General features: G+C 36.0%; 1 protein-coding gene across 7 annotated transcripts in view; it reads right to left on the bottom strand.

Moving 5' to 3' along the window:
- LOC131146093 (uncharacterized) overlaps positions 1–26145 on the bottom strand; it is a 91816-nt gene that overhangs the window by 55162 nt on the left and 10509 nt on the right. For all 7 annotated transcript variants that reach the window (XM_058095391.1, XM_058095392.1, XM_058095389.1 and 4 more), the window contains exons 8-14: positions 21374–21497; positions 21236–21295; positions 15463–15708; positions 15097–15180; positions 14817–14964; positions 11399–11526; positions 81–128 (exon numbers count right to left, since the gene is read on the bottom strand). In XM_058095391.1, coding sequence (XP_057951374.1) covers positions 81–128; positions 11399–11526; positions 14817–14964; positions 15097–15180; positions 15463–15708; positions 21236–21295; positions 21374–21497 — 838 coding nt within the window. The remainder of the gene's footprint in view (positions 1–80; positions 129–11398; positions 11527–14816; positions 14965–15096; positions 15181–15462; positions 15709–21235; positions 21296–21373; positions 21498–26145) is intronic.

The raw sequence follows: 26145 nt of genomic DNA, 5'->3' as shown, positions 1-26145 counted from the left end.
ACAATATGGAAAACTATCTAACAGTCATTAGTGACAAAATGCCAAATCAAGAAAATAATTGCAAGACATATTACACATACTTCATCAAGCAGCACCAATGACCGATTTGTTGATTGTGCCTGAATGTCCTGCATAAATAAAAAAATTTTCAGCAAGTTAACAGTGATTTTTCATACTACAAAAAGCATAATTCGCACCATAATAATGTTAACATTGAAATTTTAGTAAATTATCAAGGATTCTTTCAACTATTATCCCTTTGTCACTCTGATGACAATAATGCCCAAATAAAAAAAATTTGTTAAAAGAGTTTTAGAGAGAGAAGAAGAAGAAGAAGAGCACAAGAAGAAAAAATAAGGAAAATGGGAAGGATAACATATGCTCCTGATTTTTATTTTTTTGAGAAGAAAAAAGATGTATTAGAAAGAGAAGTTACAACCTCACTGGGAGTAGGAAGTCCACCAAAAAAATCAAAATCAAAAAAAAAAAAAAAAAAGAAAGAAAGAAGAAAAAAATAATGAAATAAACAACAACAACAAAACCAAGCATTAGTCCCACTCGGTGGGGTCGACTATGTGAATCCTTTTCCGCCAAAGTAAATAAAATTAACCAAGAAAACTCCTCTTCAACCCCCTTCTGTCATAGTTCACCGAGCACTTCAAATTAGCAAATTCCCTCTGACCCCACCATTTTTTTTTTCTACCCCATTAAGGCGCACTTCATTTCCTCCTGGATTAGACACTTATAATTCCATTTTATCCATTAATTCTTGAGCTTCTATATCCTTCCTAGTAATCTCCTCCATAGGTGTAGGCGAAATTCCATCCTTACACTATTGTTTATAAACCAAATCATCATCCTTAAAAATAGAAACCTCCTCCTATCTTTCCAACAGGGAAAGACATGCAAACCATGAATCCCCAAGTACACCAGAAGAGTCAAAAACATATCCACATTGTTCCCAAATCTTATCCAAAAGCAGTCCCCCCTTCACAACCAAACTCACTAAGGTCCACACTTCCATTATCAGAGAGGTTCCCCCATTTCTTTATCTCCTTTCCTTTGCTAGCCCTATAACATGGATAAACCCTTCATAGGATATATCTATATATATATATGTATGTATGTATCTTCCATAATACTTAACTATCCTTTTTAAATCTCTCCTTAAGATTTTTGGCACTATCTCACCACAGTGTTGTCTCTTCTCTTCATATATTTTCCTCATTCCACACCCCTTTGAGTCGCCTTCCAATGACCATAAATCTATTGGCCCTCAAATTTATCAAAATTTATTCTTATGCATTCAGCCCCCCATCCCCCCTTAAAAAAATTCTTCTTCTCTATTATTCTTGCCCTCTAGCTTCTAAATCCTTTGTTTATTGTAATTCCCACTTGTTCAACAGTCATCACTAAGTGTTAGTGTGTCACACACCGAACACTTCCTAACTTGTGAAGGGTCGTACGACACTAGTAAAAGCACTCTTGCTTAACTAGTCAACTAAAGATTATTGCAATTTTCCACAAGAACACATTCATAGTAGTTGAATGAAATGTATGCAGAAGCAGTATGCAATTCATGAAAGCAAATCACAAGCAAGTGGTAAACATTGGAGCGAAGTAATTCATTAACAACACTCTTGTAAGCAACGTGAGTTTAGTAGGGGAGGCAAGTAGGCTAAATACATTTGCAAAATCTAGTGAGTGTTACAAAACTGATGAACACTTAACCTCCCCTACAACAACAACAAAACCAAGCCTTAGTCCCACTAAGTGGGGTCGGCTATATGAATCCTTTTCCGCCAATCTATGCGATCATGGACCATTACTTTTGATAGATTCAAGGATATTAAATCTTTACTCACTATCTCCTCCCAAGTTATTTTAGGCCTACCCCTACCCCTTCTACTGCCCCCCACAATAACTAGGTCACTCTTCCTCACAGGTGCACTATAAGCCTACGTTGCAAGTGTCCATACCATCTGAGTCGTCCCTCCCTTATCTTATCTTCTATAGGAGCTACACCTAACTTACCACGAATAAGTTCATTCCTTAATTTATCTTTCAATGTTATACCACTCATCCATCTAAGCATCCTCATCTCAGCAACTTTTACTTTTTGGATATTATGTTTCTTGGTCGCCCAACATTCCGATCCATATAGCATAGCTAGTCTTATAGCTGTCCTATAAAACTTCCCTTTCAATTTTAAGGGTATTCTACGATCACATAGCACACTTGAAGCACTTCTCCATTTTACCCAACCTGCTTTAACTCTATGCATTACATCATCTTCAATTTCTCCTTCAACTTGCATAATAGATCCAAGGTATCGAAATCTACAAGTGCTCTTTATTTCTTCATCATCAAGTTTAACTTAGTCTCCAATATTCCTCCTATCATTACTAAAATTACATTTCATATATTCTTTTTTATTTCTACTTATCCTAAAGCCTCTAGATTCCAAAGCTTCTCTCCATAATTCTAACTCAGTCTCTACTCCATCCCTAGTTTCGTTAATTAATACAATATCATCTACAAACAACATACACCATGGAACCTCCTTTTGAATACTCTTAGTCAATTGGTCCATCACTAAAGCAAAAATATAAGGACTCAAAGCAGATCCTTGATGTACACCTATGGTAATTGGAAATTCTCCAATTTCTCCATCTATAGTCCTTACACTAGTCATTACTCCATCGTACATATCCTTAATGACATCAGTATACCTACAACATATACCCTTCTTTTCTAAAACCCACCATAGAACTTCCCTTGGTATCCTATCATATGCTTTCTCAAGGTCAATAAATATCATATGCAAGTCCCTCTTCTTTTCCCTAAACTTTTCCATTAATCTTCTTAAAAGAAAAATAGCTTCTGTGGTAGATCTCTCAGGCATAAAACCAAATTGATTTTCTGAGATCTTCATTTCTAACCTTAATCTTTGTTCAACTACTCTTTCCCATAGTTTCATCATATGACTCATAAGTTTAATCCCACGATAGTTATTACAATTTTGAATATCTCCTTTATTTTTGTATGTAGGTATTAAAGTGCTTTTCCTCCATTCATCTGGCATTTTCTTAGTTTTTACAATTGTATTAAATAAATTAGTTAACCATATAATTCCGTTATCACCCAAGCATTTCCAAACTTCAATTGGGATGTTATCCGGTCCCATAGCTTTCCCATTTTTCATCTTTTTTAGTGCAAACTTAACTTCGTTAACTCTAATTTTGCGAACAAATCTTATATTTTTAGTCTTTTCCTCATTTGACAATTCTAAGTTTAAGCCTTCTATTTGGTTTTCGTTAAACAACCTACTAAAGTAACTTCGCCATCTTTCTTTAATATCTTCGTCCTTAACCAAGACAATATCATCCTCACTTTTTATGCATTTTACATTTCCTAAGTCCTTGCTCTTCCTTTCTCTAGCTTTAGCAAGTTTAAATATCTCTTTCCCCTTCTTTTGTACCTAATCTATCATGCAAACTATTAAATAATCTATATTTAGCTTCACTAACGGCCCTTTTTGCATTTTTCTTGCCTCCTTATATTTTTCAAAGTTATCTCTATTCCTACATTTTTACCACGTTTTATACCAAATTTTTTTTGTCTTTATGATTTTTTGTACATCTTTATCCCACCACCAACTTTCTTTGCTATTTGAGAATCTTCCCCTTGATTCACCTAAAATCTCTTTCGCTATCTTTTTAATAGAGCTAACTAATCTATTCCAAAGAGTATTTGTATCTATCCCATCCTCTAAGGTCCAATCCCCATCTTTGATCATTTTATCTTTAAATTTTATTATATTTTCTCCTTTTAGGTTCCACCATCTAGTTCTCCTACACTGGTTTATTTTATCTTTTTTCTTCCATTTTTTTTTACATATATCCAACACTAAGACTCTATGTTGTGTGCTTAGGCTTTCACCTGGAATAACTTTACAATCCTTACATGATAAACGATCTACCCTCCTAGTTAAAAGAAAATCTATTTGCCTTCTATTTTGTCCACTTTTAAAGGTTATTAAGTGTTCTTCTCTCTTCTTAAAGCAAGTATTCATTATACTAAAGTCATATGACATAGTAAAGTCTAAGATCATCTCCCCAGACTCATTTTTGTCTCCATATCCATATCCTCTCATAATTTTTATTATCTCTTCTAACGTGTCCATTCAGATTTCCTCCTATAAATATTTTCTCAGTCCCTGGTATACCTTGTATAATACTATCCATATCTTCCCAAAATTGTCTCTTAAGATTTTCTGCTAAGCCAACTTGAGGAGCATAAGCACTAATGATATTTATTATCTCTTGTCCTAATACCATCTTGATTTTTATAAATTTATCCCTTACTCTAGTTACATCCACAACACTATCTTTTAAGTTTTTGTCTATAATAATGCCTACTCCATTCTTATGTTTTTCTTTTCCAATGTACCAAAGTTTAAATCCTGATTTATCGATTTCTCTAGCTTTCTCCCCCACCCACTTAGTTTCTTGAAGGCAAATTATATTCATTCTTCTTCTAATCATTGCATCCACAATTTCCATGTTTTTACCCGTAAGTGTCCCTATATTCCAAGTGGCTAATCTAATCCTAGTTTCCTGAACTAACGTATTTACCTGCCCACGTCCAGAATGATGCAGGAACCCTCGCATATTTGACACCGTACCCAGGCACCGACACAGTGCGTCGCTTCGGGGCGACGACCTAGCCCACCCTCGCCCATTTTTCGCTACACCCAGGTGGTTCAAGTGCAACGCGTCGCTCGTAGGGGATGCCCTAGCAAATATTCGGTAAGGATTCATATCATAATGATCTAACAAATTTTACGCTGGCTGTCAGCTACCTAACGCAACCCTCCTCCTTAACCCAGGCTTGGGACCGGTTGTGTGTGAAAAAATTAGAACATTAAGTGCAACACGGGCGGAGTTAACACTTAACCTCCCCTAAAGAGTTTTAAATGCTATTTTAGCTATGACACTAGGAACATAAAATTGTCCAAGGAGTCATACGCCTATTTAATACTAAGGCTTACACATAAAAGCATAAAACCTATACTACTATTTACATGATAATAACCCATCCCTGCACAGAAGGAAAGCGGTCATAGGCAAGCATAATGCCTTGAACAAGCTTGGCTCATGACATTCTCCCCCTTTTATGCAGTCAACATCCTCGTTGACTTCGACGCGAGGTACTCTTCAACTTTGACCGCAAATGGTTGCAAGTCTCCTACTGAAATCCAGTTGATTTCTTCATCTCCAATGCCTTTCCACTTCACTGAGAACTCATCCTGCTTCTTCTTTGATGATGTGAACTCTTTGTCTGCAAGGATGATTTCAACTTCTCTTATGTCAGGTTACACTCTCTTTAGTGGTGCCCTAGTTGACTAACTTCTATTTGGATCTTCAATATCAGCGTTAAATGACTTGAGGCAGTTGACATGAAACATAGGATGCACTTTCATCCAAGTTGAAGGATCAACCTTATAAGAGGTCTTCCCAACTTTAGCTAAGGTGGGGACTAGTCCTTCATATTACGAAGAAGACTCCTATTTTAACCTTGTAGAGACCTAATATGTTCAGGATGGAGCTTAACAAGCACCACATCACCCACGTTGAAGAGCAACAATCTTCTCCCCTAGTCTACCCACCTCTTCATTCTCTAGGAAGCATTCTCCATTCTCCAAGTAGGCTCAGGTGATCTTTGCATTTTGTCTCCATTTTCTAGTGAAGGTGTATGCTCTCAAACTCTTTCCTCTATACGAATCATCCACTATGTGAGGTAATAACAATTGCTGGCCTATAACAAGCTCAAAAGGACTCTTATTGGTTGTTGAACTCTTTTAGGCATTGAAACAAAACTGAGCCACATCGAGTAGCTACTCCCAATTCTTCTAATTTGCAGTCATGAAATGGTGCAAGTACTCCTCTAGTAGCCTATTGAATCTTTCTGTTTTTTCATCTGTGTATAGGGGTTTGTTCAAAGAGATGTCAAATTGTGAACTAAGGGTTCTAAAGAGTTTGTTCTAGAAGTTGCCTGTCAATCTTGAGTCTTGATCATTGATAATGTCTTGGGGAATACCTTAAAACATCACAATGTGTTTAAAGGAAATTTTTGTTATCTCCTTTGTCAAACAATGCTTTGGTAATATAACCACAAGAATAGACCCTGCATCTCCAACTCTAGGCAAGCTGGTGATGAAGTTAAGTGAAACATTGCCCCATGGTTTCGTTGGTACTTAAAGCTCCAACAGCCCTACAATCTTCTTCCGCTCTACCTTATCTTACTAGAAAGTGAGACAAGTTCAGGTATGCTCGACCACCTCATCACGTATATGAAGTCGTAATACCTTTGGTTTAGTATGCCAAAGTGTGATACCATCCTGAATGACCTGCTCATAGGTGTCATGACACTCTCTTAGCAGTGTTTTCCTCAAATGTCCAACTCGGGGCACAAAGAGTCGATTACCATGTGTCATCAACGACCTGCCTTCTAACCAGAACTGCACACTTTTTTAGCCTCTTCCTCCCCTTTTGGGGTTGCCCTTCTTGAAATATTATGTTGTTTCCACTGTTGCCATCCTCTTTGGAAATTGTGGAACTCTCTTTGGTGTAGTCAGTCAAGCATTCTGCAGTAGCTTGTGCAGTTGGCAAGTCCTAAACTCTTTGTCGATGAATTTATACTGTTGCCCACAGTTCCAACCCCTCAAGAAAATAGAGCAACTTTCCTTTCTCCGACATGTCCCGAATAACCAACATCAAAGTAGAGAATTGTTTCACATACTCCTTAATTTAATCAGTGTGCTTAAGATCTCATTGTTTTCATCGAGCATCTTACTCAACATTCTCAAGAAAGAATTGGGCCTTAAGCTCTCTCTTCAAGTCTGCCAACAATCAACTACACAGTGTTTGTTCTTAATTTCATCGTATCTAGTACACTGCCACAGCTTAGCATCACCACTCAAGCACATTGTTTCCATGTATACTTTAGCCTCCTCCAAGTTGGTCATCACCATACGAAAGTATTGCTCAATGTCAAATAAGAAGTTTTTCAACTCCTTAGCATCATGGCCACCCCCATATGTTCTGGGCCTTGGTACCTTTGTTCTTCCATACTCCATATTATTGGAATTTCCCATAGCGAGAACCATTAGGTTCATCTTGGCATTTATATCAACTATCTAAGCCTATAAAGTTTCTATTGTCGTGTGGAGGTCCACTGGCATCCCCACCATGGAACCCTAATGATGCTTTTGTAATCCCTCAATGCATTAACATATTCAACAAGTTTGGCCATCTCCACAACCACATTGTTGGTTGTCTCAACCTGCACATCTAGCGGTTCAATTCTTTTGATATTGGTTAGGTTGGCTCTTACCAAAGCTTCACACTATCTCACAATACGAAGGGAACTGAATTCACGTAACAATTAACCAAGCTCTCATACCAACTATTATGAACCAAACATTTCAAACCTTGTGAAGGGCTATGTGGCACTAGCTAAAGCACTTTTTTTTGACAAGTTAGCCAAAGTTACCGCAATTCACCACAAAAACACGCAACAATTAAGCAAAAGCAATAAGAAATTCATGAAAGCAAATGGCAAGCAAGTGCAAAACATTAAAGCAACGAAATTCATTAACACCACCTCCGTAAGAAATGTGTGTTTAGCGAGGGAAGCAAGTAGGCTAAACATGTTTACAAAATCTAATGAGTTTTAAAAGATAGATAAACACTCACACTCCGCTAAGAAGTTTTATATACTATTTTAACTTTGTCACTAGGAAACATCACAATGTCCAAGAAGTCATACTCCCACTTTACACTAAGGCTTACACATACTCAAAGCATAAAATCTATACTACTATTTACGAGATGGACCCATCCCATGCATACAAGGCAAGAAATCACAAGATAATGGTCAATCTAGTTCTTGTCTTACAACTTCCTCAATTTCAATTCATGGTGTTTTCTTAATTAGTAGCACACTCGTTTGGGCCATCCATCCATTCAAAAACTACAAGAAGTTTTTCCCATGTTTAAGTTTGTTTCTTGTTTTGAATGCACTATGTGTCGGTTAGGGAGCATGTTAAGACATCTTTTTCGTCTAGAATTGAATTTTGTAGTAAATTGTTGTTGTTTTTTTTTAATTTATTCAGATAGTTGGGGCCCATAGAGTCAAGAATTTGACTGGTCATCAATATTTTGTGTTCTTGGTGGATGATTTTTCACATATGACCTAGATCTATTTGTTAAAAGATAGGTCTGAATTTTTGAATGTATCTCAATTCTACAAGGAAATAAAAACTTAGTTTAGCGTTAGCATTCAAATTTTTCAATCTTATAACGCACTTCAATTTTTTTCAAAATGAGCTTTAGTATTTTTGCTTGGCTAAAGGGATTATTCATCAAACATCATTCATTATTTTTCCCTGGCCCTAGGTGGAAGCATGAAATGGATGTAGAAATGGATGCTTTGACCATTGAGGGGCATGGGACTTGGTGGATCTTCCTCCCGGTAAGGAGTTGGTAAGGTGTCCTTGGGTCTACACTATTAAATATCTTAATGATGATTTTATTGAATGGATTAAGGCTCGAGTAGTTTCCAAGGGGTACACGCAAACAGATAGTATTGATTATTTTGATACCTTCTCTCCTATTGCTTAAATAATTTCTTTTGACGTGTTGATCTCATTGGCAATTAATTTACATCAGCCCTTATACCGATTGGATACGAATAATGCCTTTTAATATGAAGATTTGTAGGAAGAGGCATGTTAAAGCTTGATATACAATGTTGGCCTACAACCTAACAGCTCAAGCTTTTAGGTAAAGTGGTATATTTAACATGGTATCAAAGCTGCTTACTAGGAAGTCCTGGGTTCTGGTCTTGTTGCGTGAGTTTATTGTGTGGTGTTTAAAAAGTATTAAATTCCCTATAATTATCCCTCCACGTGCTGTGAGGTTGTATGGGCGGGTGAGTGTTAAGGCTTTATATACATTGTTAAACTACAACCTAACAACTTAACCTTTTAGGTAAAATAGTAACCTAACAAGGTATACATGGAGCAACCACCTGAGGTATGTTGCTCAAAGGGAGGAATGAGGATGGTAAAGTATGTAGGTTGCATAAGGCCATTTATGGTTTTACGTAGTCTCCTTGAGCCTAGGTTGACAAATTTAGTGTGGTGGTCTCTACATTTGGCTTCATCCGGTATTGTTCTAATCATTCAGTCTTTGTCTGCAAATCATACTCCTATGGGTTCTAAGTGCTAACATGAAACGGTCTGGAGATGTTGGACTGGAATTTGAAGACAATCAATATAGGAAGTTGGTTGACTAATCTACTTGACCATCACTAGACTTGACATATCTTTTGTGGTAGGGGTGGTGAGTTTGTTTATGGAAAATCCCAAACAACCACATTAGGATGTCGTAGGATTTTGCAATATCTCAAAGGCTCTCCCTACAAAGGTTTGATATATAAATGTAATAAAAAAAATTGAGGTCATGGGATACTCTGATGTAGATTAGGCTAGCTCAGTTGAAGATCAAAGGTCTACTATTGGATATTGTACATTTGTGGGAGGTAATCTTGTTACTTGGCGTAGCAAGAAACAAACTACTATAGCACATAGCTATTGGAACCTTATGATTCGCGATTTGATTCATGTGATTTGTATCACTTCTACACCAATCGATTAAAATTTTACTATAGAATCTTTTAAAAAAAAAACAAACAAATAGAATCACAGCAATATTTATCGATTCACCCTTATGAATCTAATGATTCGATCAAAATCTATCAATTCACACGATTCTACAACTATTATATCCTAAAAAACCCAACTAGTTAGAAACCTAGAAACTACATTTCTTTCATCTTCTATTGCTTTTATTTTTACATGATTACCTTCCATTCCTTGATTATGTTAGTTTTGTGCTAAAAAAGAGGAAAAAATACAACTTTAAGTCTTATATTGTCTTCACAAAATTATTCTTCACTCTAGGAGGATTGAAGTGTTCTGTCGTTAAGAGAAAATGGTAGAACACTCACCAGCTAAAGTGCTACTCTTGTTTCATTATGTTGTTAAGATTCAAAAGTTGGTTTTTTAGCAATTTTTTCAATTATTATCACTTTTTTAGGTTAATTATTTTTTTTCTTTTAACCAAGAAAAAATATGCATGAAATATTACTAGTTTTTTTAATTGTTGATAAACACCAAAATTTCAATTTTTATTATTTTTTCTTTGTTCATTCTCTTAAACAGCATAAAGTTCAATTTTTTTTTTATTAATATTTCCCGACTAATACTCTTACTTTTTGTTTGTTCAGGGAAAGCATACAGATGAAATAGATCTTTTTATTGTCGAAGTTTAAATGTATTATACTATTTCGCTTGTTTGTTGAATATATGCATGTCATTTAGAATAGATTTTTGAAATTTATATTGAATATTATGATTCAATACGATTCTCGATTCTCGATTCCGAAAATTGGAATTTCGAGGTACGACTCAAACTTCAATTTGACAACTATGCTATAACAAGATACAGCACTAAAGCAAAATAATTGTGGCTCATACTGTGAGTGAACTTATGTGGCTAAGATCTCTTATGTGAAAAATGGGGATTTCAGTAACAAAGCCAATGGATATGTTTTGTGATAATCAAGCTGCCATTTATATTGCTAGCAATCCAATATCCATGAGACGTCAAAACAAATTGAAGTTAATAGTCATTTTGTGAGGGATGTTGTATTGCAGAAGGTCGTGAGGACTCCTTTTTGTGAAATCTGCAGATCAATTAGGTGATGCTTTCAAAAAGCCTTTATTTAAGCCCACCTTGTCTAATAGTTGAAAAACTGGGGTTGGGTGATATTTATACGCCTCCAGCTTAAGGAGGAGTTAATAGATTATTTCAGCAATTAGGTTGTGCGGGTGGGGGTACTTTTGTCCTTAAGACATTTATTATTATCAATATATAAGAGGGCAGACATGGATCTGTACATAAGTCTCCAGGAAACTCCCGCCTTAGTCTTTCTCTTGCTTTCTTTTTCTTTTCTTCTCTTCTTCTCTTCTTTTCTTCTTCTCTCCTCCATCTCTAAATTTACAACAATTACTGATGTCCATCATTTTTAAAAGTAAAATTGAACTGACATTAACATTGAAAATTTTCATAGAAATTTCTGTAATTTTGAATCCTCAAAATCTTAATGGAAATCGAAATTCCAAACCTTGCTTGGAACTTGGGTTCCCCAAGTCAATGGCTTTAGAATGGTTAGCATGCAACTTTCCAAGATAGTTTCAGTGAGATGAAAAGAAAATAAAATATATGCGCTGGTTAAACCCTGCTGGATAATGGTCTAGACAACTCACATTAATTTGTTTCAAGTGGCCAGAGAAGGTAGACAAAGATTGGGACAAGGACTGTTCATCACCAACATCAGCAAAAATGGAATCAAACCAAGGGATTTGTACAGGCTCAGAAGCTAAAACATAAAGGCCTGCAATATTAGAGAAATTATTAAAGTCAAAACAACAGAAGGAAGCAGCTTACTGGGGAAAATAATAAGCAAATAGTACAACAACAACAAACCAAGCCTTAAATGCCACTAGGCAAATGGTAGATAATTTAATATGAATATAGGCAACTTTATATCCCTTCCCCATGTAATAAGGTCATTTGAGTGGTATATGAACCACAACATTTAGACAAGGGCGGGCGAACTGGAATGTACAGTTGGAAGCTTACCCTTTTGCTATAAATGTTCCATTTATAATTGTTTGTTTTCTCAATACCAAGAATTTCAGGTTATTCATCCCCTCATTAATCCATTGTTTTCATAACTGTTTATTTTTTGGAAAATAAAAGAACGTGTCTTAGATTAAGAAAGAGGAATTATAATGTAAGCCGACAAGAAATCTGCCCCAAAAAAATAAAACAGAAAATACAAAAAAAAGAAATAAAAAAAGAAAAAGCAATAAAAAAGAACATAAAACAATAAGGCAAAAAGAGCAATTAACCAAGGAAATCCCTTTTCAATCCCTTCCCATCATAAGTCATTGAACATTTAAGGTTTCCTAGCTCCATTTGACACTTCTTCACTTTTTACTTACCCCCAACAAAATGCACTTTTGTTCCTCCAACATCACACATTTTTAAATCCAATTTATTTAATCTCTTGGCTACTAAATCCTTCCTAGGAATCACCTCCACTTGTGTAGGTAAAATTCCATCATTGCACTACAAGTTATTACCCAATCCATTGTTTTCAAAAATAGACATTATTAACCAATCCATTGTCTTCAAAAATGGACACCCTCTCCAATCCTTCCAGCAGGGCTGGATGAACGTATGATAGGTCCCCAATATCATTGTAGGAATGAGAAACATAACCATATTGTTATCGAATCTCATCCAACAACAAACCCCTATCACACTCTAATGCACTAATGGCTTGTTTGGTTCGTCGAAATAGCTATTCATTGAAATAAGATGAAATATAGTTTAAATTTTGGGAATTAAGGAAATAGTTATTCCTTATATATTCCTAATTATTTCATTCAACATGTAATAAGAAAGGAATAGACATCTCCATAATGAAATTTAGGAATAATTATTCCTTGTCTATTCCTTATTATAGACTAATAAAATGTTTCACATTGTTATTTGCTTCATAGTAACAATATAATTTCATATATATCTAATTGTACCTAACTTATTGAAACTAATATATTCATGGAAATAAGCATCCGCAAACCAAATGTAACCTAAAGTCATCACTATCATTATCAAAAAAATCTCCCCAATGCTAGACCTCCTTTCCTTTGCAAACTCCTTTACTTCCTAAATCCTTCCTTTTATCTAGTGCATCTTCCACGATACTCAACTCCCCTGCAGAATCTCTCCTTGTACTCTTTGGCCTTATCTCACCAAATTGCTTTCTCTTCTCTTCATAGTTCATATTATTTCTTCGTTTCTGCACCCATCAAAGCAGCCTTCCAACAAGCATATAGACCTTAGGGCCATTAGATTTTCAGAATTAAAACCTGAAACATCAGATTTTGTACCCAATCCTTTTTCTGTTTTTCTATTTCTCCCAGATATACCACTGTCTTAACCCCTCTGCAAAACCAAAATCAACCACCGATCTGATGCTTATGTTATTATCGTCAATTTCTTCCCGAACTGTTCTCAAAACCATACTAAAATGATCCTGATGACACACTGAATGCTGAGTACTTTTTTGTTTGTCTTGAAAAAATGAAAGGCATTTTGGAAATCATCAATTGGTTGTATATCCATCTCCTCCTTATCTGACTTCTGTGAGTAGCCAAGGAAATGGACCAGATCAATGATGGGATCAAGCATGGGAGGGGCCTCGACTTCCATAACCTTGTGTTGGGCCTCACAAGTTTTCTTAAGAAGGCCTTCTTTATGATGGGAATCCTGACTAAGCATTTGGGCATGCCCTTCCGATTGGCCCACCTATGATTTACCTTGCTGAATTTTCCACTCTCTAATCTGGACCAATATAGAATCAAAATTCTGCTCTTGAACCTCCTTAACCAACAGGCCCAGCAGAAATTTTAGAATGCCTTTACTGCTTTCAAACCACCAGCCCAGGTCTAAATTAATCATCAAAGACCCAGGCCCAGCCTACCCGACCTTCATCATTCCATCGTTCATCCAGAACACCCTAGTCGCTTCAGGACTAACCTCCTCCTGTAGCGACGTCAATTGATTGTGCAGAGCTGTCTACAGGGTCTCCTCTTGCATCTTCCCCCCCACACTGAGCACACGCCACCTCCAGTGCATTGCGAACTCCATCATTAGGAATAAAGCAGGCACCAAGCATAGGAATCGAAGGAACTCCATCGGCATCAGTTTTACCTGATACCATTTCATTCCAGGATCGATTATCATTCCTCCATTTACAATCAATTCCATCAATGCCTGACATACAAGAGCTCACCAAAACATTAAACTCTTTCCCAAACCAAAACCACCCATGGCCTTTGGATCCTTCAGCGACAAAGATAGAATAATTTTTGTTTCTCCATCCATGTCCTAATTCCAGGGATTTCCCTGCCCTCATAGCATGAATCACCATCCAACTGCTTTCATAACTGTTTCGTATAAAAACAAAACAAAACAAAACTAATATAAGATATATAACATTGTAATACATATGGCAGCTAAGAATTAATGACTACAATTCAAGACCTGGATCCTTTTACAGATTTTCAGTCAAGATCTGGATCCATAATCTGAAGAAATGCTTGCTTTTCCAATCCAGTTTTCCATAATTTTTTGTTTCTACTGAGTTTATTTCCTGATTTATACGCAGTTGTACAAATGTTAGATTCAGATAATGATTGGCGGTGCCTGCAGGTTGTTGTGAGGATTCCTTCCCTCTTTGCATTGACCTACAATAAAGAAGATCTAGAATTTCACTTCGCATCCACCACTTGTAGACCTTTATTTACACATGATACCAAAGACTGGGCATCACATACCACACTGACTTGATATTTGTCTTATAAGAATCTAGTTGAGGTATTCAGGAAGCAATTTTTGTCATCCCTAAGAATTTTTTTAAGATTACCTAATACTGGAAATTTTCTATCCTTGAAAGATTCCTTCATGGGACAGCAATTTTATGCAAATCGGCCAGCTATATAGCAAAATTGATTAAGGAGATGCAACTGTCTTTGGCCATCATGGCAGTCAATCCAACTGCCTTCAAGCAAATATGATCAAGAAAAATTCAACAAATAAGGTAGTAAAAACCTGATTTAGCCATCATAGCAGCCAATCCAACTGTCTTCAAGCAAATGGTTTTGCCCCCCGTATTAGGGCCTGTTATAATCAATACTCGAGTATCATGAGCAATAAAAAAATCAACTGGAACTGGGTGAGCTTGCTCCAATGTGCTAACCTGAAAACTCCTAAGGGAACTGGTAAGTTTAAACCAAACCTTTACAAATTGAGAGATGCATGATTTTAAAAGTTAAAAAATATAAATAAAAATAAGTGAAGATATATACCAATCATAATTGCAAAAGGCTACCTGCATCTCCAAATGGGAAGGATTTGCATCTGTTTCTTCATCCTGGGACATGTTCACCCCTTGTAGTTTTCTCCATCTAATTTCCTGAAAACAGAAGAGTTCAAGTATAATTACTTTCAACGAGCACAATGCTAACTATTACACCTAATGGTTCTTTGAGACATGAATAATAACCAACAGCAAGCCAACGGAAGGCCAGTCCTTGCATAGAAGCAGTAGCAGTCCAAATTAGAAGGAAAAAATTGACATCACGTAAACTTCAAACTTTTCATCTTGAATCATGTGCCATGGTAAATAATTTGGAACATACTAGAAGAGAAAAAATTCAGACTGCTACATATCAATTAAGTTGCATGTATGACTTACAGCAGTAGCATTATGAAGATCTTTCCTGGCCTTCTGCAGAATTTGATGATGCTGCCAAACTAAAATAGGATGGTATGCTTTTGGAAGATACAGCATCCATTCCCTCTCTGTTGGGTGCGAAGCCTTCAAAGCTTCATTTCCTGATAACGGCCCTCTGCCAGTAAAAGATGCGCTACTGTTTTCTGGGAAAGTTATATCAGGACAGGTACCTCCATAAGAAAGACTATAGATTGCTCGAGCATTGATCTACACATTAAAAACGAGATTCCAAATATGAAATAGACAAATAAAACTATAAGTAAAACAATATATACAAGGATATCTAACTTCAGTAATCCGTTTATTTAAAAAAAAAATTAAATCTTTAGGACCAGTTTCCTGAAAGCCATTTGAGACTGGCTTGAAGAAAAAATAAAAAATTAAAAAATTAAAATAAATAAATAAATAGCCACAAGGGCCTTTGCATACAATTGCACAAAATTCCTTCTACCAGAAGCAATAAATGTTCCCAATCAAAATAAAAGAGATTGTTCCACATTGGAAATTTATTGTATTAAGGAAATCTATTGCTCCTCTAAGTCTTTGAGAGGGTATTGGGGCTTAAATTAAATATGGGGAAAAGTGGTTTAGCAAATACTAATGTGCCGGTTGAATGAGTTAGGGAGCAGTCTTCTGCTGTGGGATGTGGTCTTTTGGAGTGGCCATGACTTATTTAACCATTCCTTCAGAGGGGCAATCCTAGATGTGCAGAGTTCTGGAATCCAGTAGCAGAGAGGGTGGCCAAGAGTCTTGACGGTTGGAAGGGGGCTCTTTTTCCCTTTTGGGGTTAGAATCACCCTCATCCTACTCTGTCTATCAAGTATTCCATTATACTTTTTGTCTGCTTTTAGGATTCCAGTGGGAATTGCTAACAAGATTCAGAAAATTATAAGAGATTTATTGTGGTCTGGAGTCAAGGGTTTTAGAGATCATTTAGTAAGTTGGGAAGAAGTTTGCAGGTCTAAATCAGAAGGAGGGCTGCATCCAAGAAAATTGGCATCTAAAAACATAGCCTCCCTCTTAGCTAAATGGTTATGGCATTTTCCTCAAAAAGATCATTCCTTTTGGCATAGAGTGACTATAAGTAAGTATGGGTTGGATGAGAATGGGTGGGATACCAATGTTAGTTTTGCGAAGTTCATTGGAGAGTCCATGGAGATCTATTTCTCAAATTTATCCCTTATTTACTCCTCTCATTAAATATGTAATGTGGACAGGTTCTCAGATTAACTTTTGGAAATATCCATGGTTGGGGAATGTTATTTTAGCCACATCTTTTCCTTGCCTCTTTAGTTTGAGCTGAGGGCAAAGTAGTATGATTTCCTTCTGTGTGGCTGACTCGAGTAGCCCTCTAGTTTCTTAGAACTTTCATTTCTGAAGATCTCTTAATGACAGAGAGCTGTTGGAACTTTCCTCGTTGTTGTCATTATTGAACAATTGTCATCTTTCTTCAGCTAGGAATACTTGGTCTTGGGCTTTGGATCACGCGAGGTGTATTCTTGTAAATCATTTTTTGAGTTTTTGACCCATTCCAATTTTTGTTTTTCCCTATATCCACTTATTAGGTAAGCAAAAGTACCCCCAGAAAAAAATAAGGCTTTCATTTGGATGATTGTGCTTAATAAAATCAATAATAATAACCCACTGCAGGTCACGAGACCTTTGAAGGACTTATATCCAAATGTCCGCATGCTCTGTTATTTGAATTCTGAAACAAAACCCCATCTGTTTTTACATTGTGATTACACTTGGAAAATCTGGAATAAATTATTAAGTGTGATGGGAGAATCTTGGGTTTTCCAGGTTTGGTGGAGGAATTGTTGCCTATTTCTTTTGAAGGGCATGGAAGAAGGAAGGAGAGGGTTGCGCTTTGGAAATGCGGTATTTTTGCAGTGTTGTGGGGATTATGGTTGGAGCATAATGCAGAGACTTTTTCAGGGAGAAAATTGCATTGGCAAGCTGGTTTGGGAGAAGGTTCATTACATGGCCTCTTTATCCTGTGTTGGCTTTGGTTACTTTAAGGGAGTCAGTTCTTCATTGGTTCAGCAAGAATGGAGGAATCCAGTTTTTTTTCTTTAGTTTATTTTTCAGGATTTTTCCAGAATTTTGAAGGAGAAGTCTTTTTCTCCTTTTTGTAAATTATAGTCTTTTGTTATCAAAAAAATATATATATTTCTCTACATTGCGATCACTAATCAGTCACAAATTGTTTCCATCTAACTGCTCTTAAATCATTCTCAAAGAATTCTTTGCATCCCTTTGAATAAAAATTTCAATAATTAAGTCACTGCAAAAAAGAAAAATATTAAGTAAAAAATAAAAGCAGGCAAAATAAAGACAAACACCTAATGCACAAGGCACGCACACCACATCAGGAACCTAGGAGGGTATGATGTACACAGCCTCACATGCCACGTGTGGAGTGACCCTCTAATGGCTTATATTATGAAGCATGTTCGCTAAGTTTCAGCAAATCAGTAATGCTTGAAACAAGAGGCACGAAGGGTTGAGCTTTAAATTTTAACCAATCATCAAAGAACCTTAAATTTTACATTACTTAAGATCTAATGTACTTTTCTTGATGCAATTCACACAAACCTCTCAATCTCCAAGCTTTAGAAATTGAAGCCATGCGGCCCATGCTTATTGAAGGGCATAATGAAGAAATGGGAAAGCAATTCTCATTCCTTAGGAATTTCATTCCACCTAAGAGGAGAAATTGGATTTCTGAGAGAACGATTGGAAATGCACTTTTGTTTCTTGATGGTAAGTACAACAACAACAACAAACCAAACCTTGAGTCCCATTAGGCAGGGTCAACTATATGAATCCTTTTCCGCCAATTTATGCGATCATAGGCAATTTCATTTGATAGATTCAAGGCTATTAAATCCTTACTATCTCCTCACTCTTTCTCACTGGCGCATTGTTTGGCCTACAATGCAAGTGTCCAAACCACCTAAGTTGTCTCTTTCATATCTTATCTAGCTACACCTAACTTACCATGAATATGTTCATTCCTTATTTTATATTTTAACGTTACAGCACTCATCCATCTTAGCATTCTCATCTCGGCAACTATTATTTTTTGGATATGTTGTGTCTTAGTTGCCCAACATTCTAATCCATAAAGCATAGTTGGTCTTACAACCATTCTATAGAACTTCCCATTTAATTTCAAGGGTATTCTATGATAACCCAGGACACTCAAAGCACTTCTCCATTTTACCCAACTTGCTTCAATTATATGCATTACATCTTTTTCAATTTTCTTTTTAACTAGCTTAAAAGATCCAAGGTGTCAAAATCTACAAGTGCTATTGATTTATTCATCATCAAGTTTAATATTGTCTCAATATTCCTCCTATGATGAAATTACATTTCATATTTTTGTCTTTTTTGAAGGGGAGCTTAGGAACAATGGTAAGGTTGCCGCCGTGTGACCTAGAGGTCACAGGTTCAAGGTGTGGAAACAGCCTCCTGCAAAAATACAAAGTAAGGCTGCGTACTATAGATCCATTGTGGTCCGCCCCTTCCCCGAACCCCGCATATGCGGAAGCTTTGTGCACCAGGCTGCCCTTCATATATATATATATATTCTTATTTCTACCTATCCTAAAGCCTCTAGATTCTAAAGCAACTCTCCACAATTCAAACTTAGATTCAAACAACATCCACCACAGAACCTCATTTTGGATACACCTAGTCAGTTCATCCATCACTAAAGCAAAAGGAGGGCTCAAAGAAGATCATTGATGTACACCTATTGTGATTGAAAATTCCCTAGTCTCTCCACCTATAGTCCTAACGCAAATCCATCCTATATATCCTTAATGACATCAGCATACTTACTACATACACCTTTTTATTTATTTTTTTAAAACCCACCATAGAACTTCCCTGGGTACCCTATAATAGGCTTTTTCTAAGTCAATAAATATCATATGCAAGTCCCTCTTCTTTCCCCTAAACTTTTCCATTAATCTTCTTAAAAGATATATAGCTTCTATAATAGATCTCCCAAGCATAAAACCAAATTGATTTTTTGAGACTTTTGTTTCAAACCTTAATCTTTGTTCAACTACCCTTTCCCACAATTTCATTTGTATAACTCAAGCTTAATTCCACAATAATTATTACAATTTTGATAATCTCTTTTATTTTTTTATATAGGTATTGAAGTATTTTTCCTCCATTCATCTTGCATTTTCTTAGTTTTTATAATTGTGTTAAATTAATTAGGTAACCATATAATTCCATTATCACGTAGGCATTTCCAAACTTCAATTGGGATGTTATCCAACTCTACAGCTTTTCCATTTCTGATCTTTTTTAATGCAAACTTAACTTTGTTAACTCTAATTTCGCAAATAAATCTCATAGTTTTAGCCTTTTCCTCATTTGTCAATTATAATTTTAAGCCTTCAATTTGGTTTTCAATACATAGCTTGCTAAAGTAACTTTACCGTTTTCTTTTATGTCTTCTTCCTTAACCAAACCAATATCATCATCACTTTTTACAAATTTTACATTACCTAAGTCCTTACTCATTTTTTCTCTGGTTCTAGCAAGTTTATATGTCTCTTTTCCCCTTCTTTTGTATCTAATCTAGCATATAAATTATTAAATGATCTATGTTTAGCTTCAGTAACAATCTTTTTTGCATTTTTTTTTTTTTTTTTGCCTTTTTATACTTTTCAATGTTTTCCATGTTTCTACATTTTTGTCATGTTTTATACCAAATTCTACACCATCCTCTATTGTTCAATCACTATCTTTGATCATTTTATCTCTAAATTTTATTATATATTCTCCTTTTAGGTTCCACCAAGCACCACCTAGTTCTCTTGTACTAATTTATTTTATCTTTTCTCTTCCATTTTTTAATACATATATTAAACACTAAAACTCTATGTTGTGTAGTTAAGCTTTCATTTGGGATGACTTTATAATCCTTACATATAAACGATCAACCCTCCTAGTTAAAAATATATATATTTGACTTTTATTTTGACCAATTTTGAAAGTTATTAAGTGTTCTTCTCTCTTCATAAAGCAAGTATTCATTGTAATAAAATCATATGACATGACAAAGTCTAAGATCATATCCCCAAACTCATTTTTATCTCAATATCCATATCCTTATCCCCTCATAAATTTTATTATCCCATCCAATGTGCCCATTCAAATCTACTCCTACGAATATTTTCTCAGTCCCTGATATCCCTTGTATAATACCATCCACATCTTCCCAAAATTGTCTCAATAAATCAAATGGTCCCTCATGTACCCATCTAAATTGCAATTTAAATAGCTTACAACCTAGGAATAATATTTAAACTAGATGTATTCATACATGATTTTTCATCCACCTATCCAAATAGCAATTCAAACAAGACTTAAACCATGGAAGTAAATATAAATTAATTATGAACTAGATAAACCAGCAAGAAAATATTTTACCCTCTCCATCAAGTTCATCCCCAAACCACTAACAATGTCAATAATTAACACCTGTTTCTCCTTTCAGAAATTATTTCAACTCAAAATTCTGTGAAGAATATATATAAACAAAAGTGGGAAAAATAAAAAAGACAAGATAACCTGTAATTTGAACATCAGCAATAAAAAAAACATGGAATCTCCAAATACAAATGGCATTCCTCTAAGACACACACACACACACACAAAGAATGACAGACTAGAAACTGGTGGCTGAAAGGCAGATACCCACCGCATCCAGTTGAATAATATTGACCAATAATGCTTCGATTTCATTAAGATCCCTTTGTAACTGTGTAGAAAAAAGCAGCGTGAAAACATGAACAGTAAAACTATAAAAATAAGTATGACCCAACTAATCTGACACAACCTTTGCGGTTAACTTTGACAACACATCAGCCTCAACCTTTGCAACTAGTGCTCTTGCTTGTTGCAACTCATCATTTAATCGAACAGCAAAGAGTGGCTCTACTATGCTTCCAACACCTGATCCACTAGAACAGTATAGTACCTCTTAGGAATGGAATCAACTCCAGAGATTCAAACAAATGAAGAGATCTTGGGCCCAAATATGTATATGTGTGTGTGTGCACATTATGTGAAATTATCAAGGCCTGAAATGTATGGGTTTGAAAAACAACTATTTGTTCTGAAAATCAAAAATATCAAATGACATGGAAAAACATTGTGGCAGGTTGTTTGTAATAAGTACAATGAGACATTATCCGTACTATTTGGCTTTAATTACATAAATTTTTTCCCTCATTCAGCTCAATTTAGACATCTTGTAAATTACACTTTTTAAATCCTTAATTTTTTCTATCTCCATCCACATTGTTGTTAATCTTTCTCCTACCCTTACAGCACCATCCACCTAAATTAAGTCTCTCTTCCCTCCATGAATCTATTGCCTCTAGCAGGCATATCCACATATCCATCTCACATTAAACAATGATTTCATATTCCATCTTTTCCCATATTACCAGCGCTTATTTGACATCCTCATTTCAGTTATGGCCATTCTTTGCACATATTTTAGATCACAATACTCACTCTAGAAGAACTTTATTTCACTTTGACTGTCTTTTATTTTATGTGTGATGTCCACTCCAATGCATCTTTCCAATTCAAGGATAACTGTTTCTAGGTGTTACAATGATGACAGGTCATGGCTCAGGGTATTTACACTTCATTTTTGTTATAAGAAAATAAGTTGTTTTAGTAATTAAGTTGTATGAGTGGGGATATTTTTGTCCTTGAAACCCACAATTTTACACTCTAAGGTTTCTTTGGCTAATGGTTCAGTTACACTGGTTTCAAGTTGTGGCGATATTCTTTCATTTATTTCTATGCCTCTTTCCTTTCTATTACATCTGCTTAAATTTTACTAATAAAAAAAATTTGTGTAAATTTCCCTTGAACTTACTATCAAATAGTCTATTAACAAAATCACATCATGGTCCTATGACCTTCTTTCCTTCTCATTGTCTTATTCGGGATTTCCATACTAAGAAAAGGAATAGTGGAGGGCTTGAGAAGGATGGCTTGTACTATCTTGATGGTGGTGGTAGCAGATCTAGCTCTTGCCACACCACTTCCTCAATTTCTACTCATGGTGTTTCTCTTGATCAGTGGCACGCTTGTTTGGGTCATCCGTCTCTTCAAAAACTAGAAGAAGTTTTCCCATGCAAGTATGTTTCTCACTCTAAGTGTTCTACGTGCCAATTGGGAAAGCATGCTCAAACATCTTTCCCTTCCAAAATAAAATGTTGTAGTAAATCATTGTTTTTTCTAATTCATTCAGATATTTGGGATCCTGCAGAGTCAAAAATTTAATTGGTCATCAATATTTTGTGTCTTTTGTGGATGATTTTTCGCATATCATCTGGATCTATTTGTTAAAAGACAAGTCTAAATTTTGTATTGAGCGGCTTAAGGCTCAATTGGTTGCCAAGAGGTACACACAAACATATGGTATTGAGTACAATTCAAATTCATCAACAACTACTTACAATAGGGCTTCCACACACTATTTATAAGAAAGTCTCTTCACATGAAATTACATAAAAAACCCTAAAACTACATAACATTACAAACATACCCCTAGAATACACAAATACTACAAACAAGCCCCCAAAATACACATATAATAATAAAAATACAATTAAACTACTAATTAATCCCTCAACCCTATTCTTATCAATTATTCTCCAACATGGCTCATCCCAAAGGTCTTGCTTCTTGTCCTACATCAACTCTCCTGTAGTTAGAAAAATTTGGAGGCCTCGAATTTTGAAATGTTGGAGGGATCAAAAGGGATAAGCAAACTTGGACTCTTCGAAAGCCAATGATTGAATGAGACAAAAAACAATGTTCCATTGGAAAAACATAGACTTGACTTCAAAGTTAGCATCAATGAACATATTCAGAACAACAAACTCAACAATTGGTATGTCTACAATATGCAGCCTTACCTTGCAATTTTGCAAGAGGTTGTTTCCACGCCTCGAACCCATGACCTCCAGGTCATACGGCGACAACCTTACCATTGCGCCTAAGCTCCCCTTCATGTTTAATTCCACAATAAAAAAAAGGGCAGCCACAATATTTATTATAATTCTAAATACCTCCTTTACTTTTGTATACAGGTAATAGGTATTAAAGCTTTTTTCCTCCATTAATCCGGCATGTTCTTAGTTCTTATAATTGTGTAAAATAAATTTGATAACCAAATAATTCAGTTATCACCTAAGCATTTCCAAACTTCAATAGGATGTCATTCATTCGTTTACATGCCCTAGCATCACTAACAACCCTTTTTGCATCGTTTTTTGCCTCATTATACTTTTTCCAAAGTTTCCCATGTTTTTATATTTTTACATGTTTTATTTTTATTTTTATTTATTTATTTATTTTGATAGCAAAAGAAGAGACTTTATTAAAAAGAGAAGAATTTACAAAGAGGAGAATAAAACATCTCCCATCAAAATTTTGGGAAATCCATTAAAAAAGGAACTAAAAAAAACACACACAAAAAAGTACCTCGAAATATATATATATAAAAGCAAAACAATTCCTCCAATCTTGCTGAATTTCCAAAAAGCTTGCTCCCTCAAAGCATTCAAAGCCAACGCGCCATAAAGAGGCCCAGTAGTTCTCCCAGACCAGCTGCCAATTCAATTTTTCCCCTGAAAAAATATGTGCATTGCACTCCAACCATAAACCCCACAGCACTGCAGATATACCCCATTTCCAAAGAGCAACCCTATCCTTCCTTCTTCCAAAACCCTCAAAAGAAATAGCCAACACTCAACGCTGGACAAACCAAAGCTTCTTTCAACACACCAAATAATTTATTCCACATGCTCCAAGCAAAATCAGTGTAAGAACAAATGAGATGCTGACTCAGGATTCAAATAACACAGAACAAAACATCTAGAGATTAAGCTTTCAAAGGTCTTCTAATTTGCAACAAATTATTAGTATTGATTTTGTTAGAGGGAACATGCAATTTTAATAATTAGGTTGTGTTAATGGGGGTATTGTTGTCCAGTTGTCCTTAAGACTTTATTATTATTAAAAAAACATATAACAGGGAAGACCTGGAGCAGTACATACACACCAGGAAACTGCTGCTCAATTTTTTCCACTCTTTTTCTCTTCCTCTCCTCTTCTCTTCTCTCAATCTCTTCTTCTCTCCTCCATCTCTAACTCTACAACTTGGTATCAGAACATTGATCTCCTTCAAATCTGATTTCTCTGAATTGATTATGGTACTCTATTTTTCTTTTTCTTTTTCCTTATTCCCCTAATGAGCCCACAAATCTGATTTTCTGGTTTGAGAATCCTTTAAGGACACCCTCTCTCTGGGTTAGGTTGTGCAGCATCCTTGGCAGGAGCTGTGTTTCCATGGTGATTTGCTGTTTCTAGTATGCTACTGCAGCTGCTGTTCCTCTGTCAGTCTGTGGTTTTCTGACGATGCATCCTGTTGAGTACGAGAACCGTAAACTTTGTGAAGCAAAACGGAAGTACACAGCTCAAGAGAAGGAGATGCTAGCGGTGATCCATTGTCTCCACGTGCAGAGGCATTATCTACTTGGGTCAAGGTTCATGGTGAAAACGGATAACTACGGTGTTAGCCACTTCTTCACACAGCCGAAGTTAAAACCCAAGGCCGATGACAAGAATTCTTGGTAGAATTTGATTTCTCATTTGAGCACAAGGTGGGACAGATGAACCCCATTGTTGATGTACTGAGCAAGAAGGCCGCGCTGGCAGCCTTACAAATGGTAACACACTTGACGCTAAGTATCGTTACCATGACGATGCAAGAGCGCATCAAGGAGAACCTAGCCAAAGATCTAGTTGCGCAAAACCTCATGAAACTGACAGAAGAGGGGAAAGCACGTCAGTTTTAGATGGAAGACGGATTGCTGATGATCCATGGTAGTCAGCTCTTTGTGCCATGAGCTAGAGAACTGAGGAAGACATTGTTGAGAAAGTGTCATGATACAATGTGGGCCAGATATCCAAGATGGCAGCGCACTTTGGTATTACTACAGCAAAGGTATTATTGACCACACATGCGTGATGATGTGGTTGATTATACCCAGACTTGTCTCACCTGCCAACAAAACAACGTGGAGCGGAAGAAGACTGCAGGGCTGCTGGAGCCCCTACCAGTACCATCCAAACCACAGGAAAGTGTCTCACTGGACTTCATCACCAACTTGCCCGAAGTGGGAGAAGCAGGGTCTATACTTGTGGCTATAGACAAGTTTTTCAAGTATGGTACTTTTATACCCACACCAAAGCACTGTTCAGCAGAGGAGACGGCACAACTATTCTTCAAGCATATCGTGAAGTATTGGGGTGTTCCCTAAGATATCGTCAATGACTAAGACTCAAGATTCACCACAACTTTTGGACATAATTTTTTAGAATTCTCAGCACAGCTTGACATCTCTTCGAGCTATCATCCACAAACAGATAGACAAACAGAGAGACTCAATAGGCTATTAGAAGAGTACTTGAATCATTTCATCAATGTCATTCAAAAGAATTGGGTGCAACTACTTGATGTGGCTCAGTTCTATTTGAACGTCCAAAAGAGCTCAACAACCAACAAAAGTCCTTTTGACC

This window comes from Malania oleifera, chromosome 13 (assembly GCF_029873635.1).
Source record: "Malania oleifera isolate guangnan ecotype guangnan chromosome 13, ASM2987363v1, whole genome shotgun sequence".
NCBI lineage: Eukaryota > Viridiplantae > Streptophyta > Magnoliopsida > Santalales > Ximeniaceae > Malania > Malania oleifera.
This window is presented reverse-complemented; position numbering and strand designations above follow the sequence as displayed.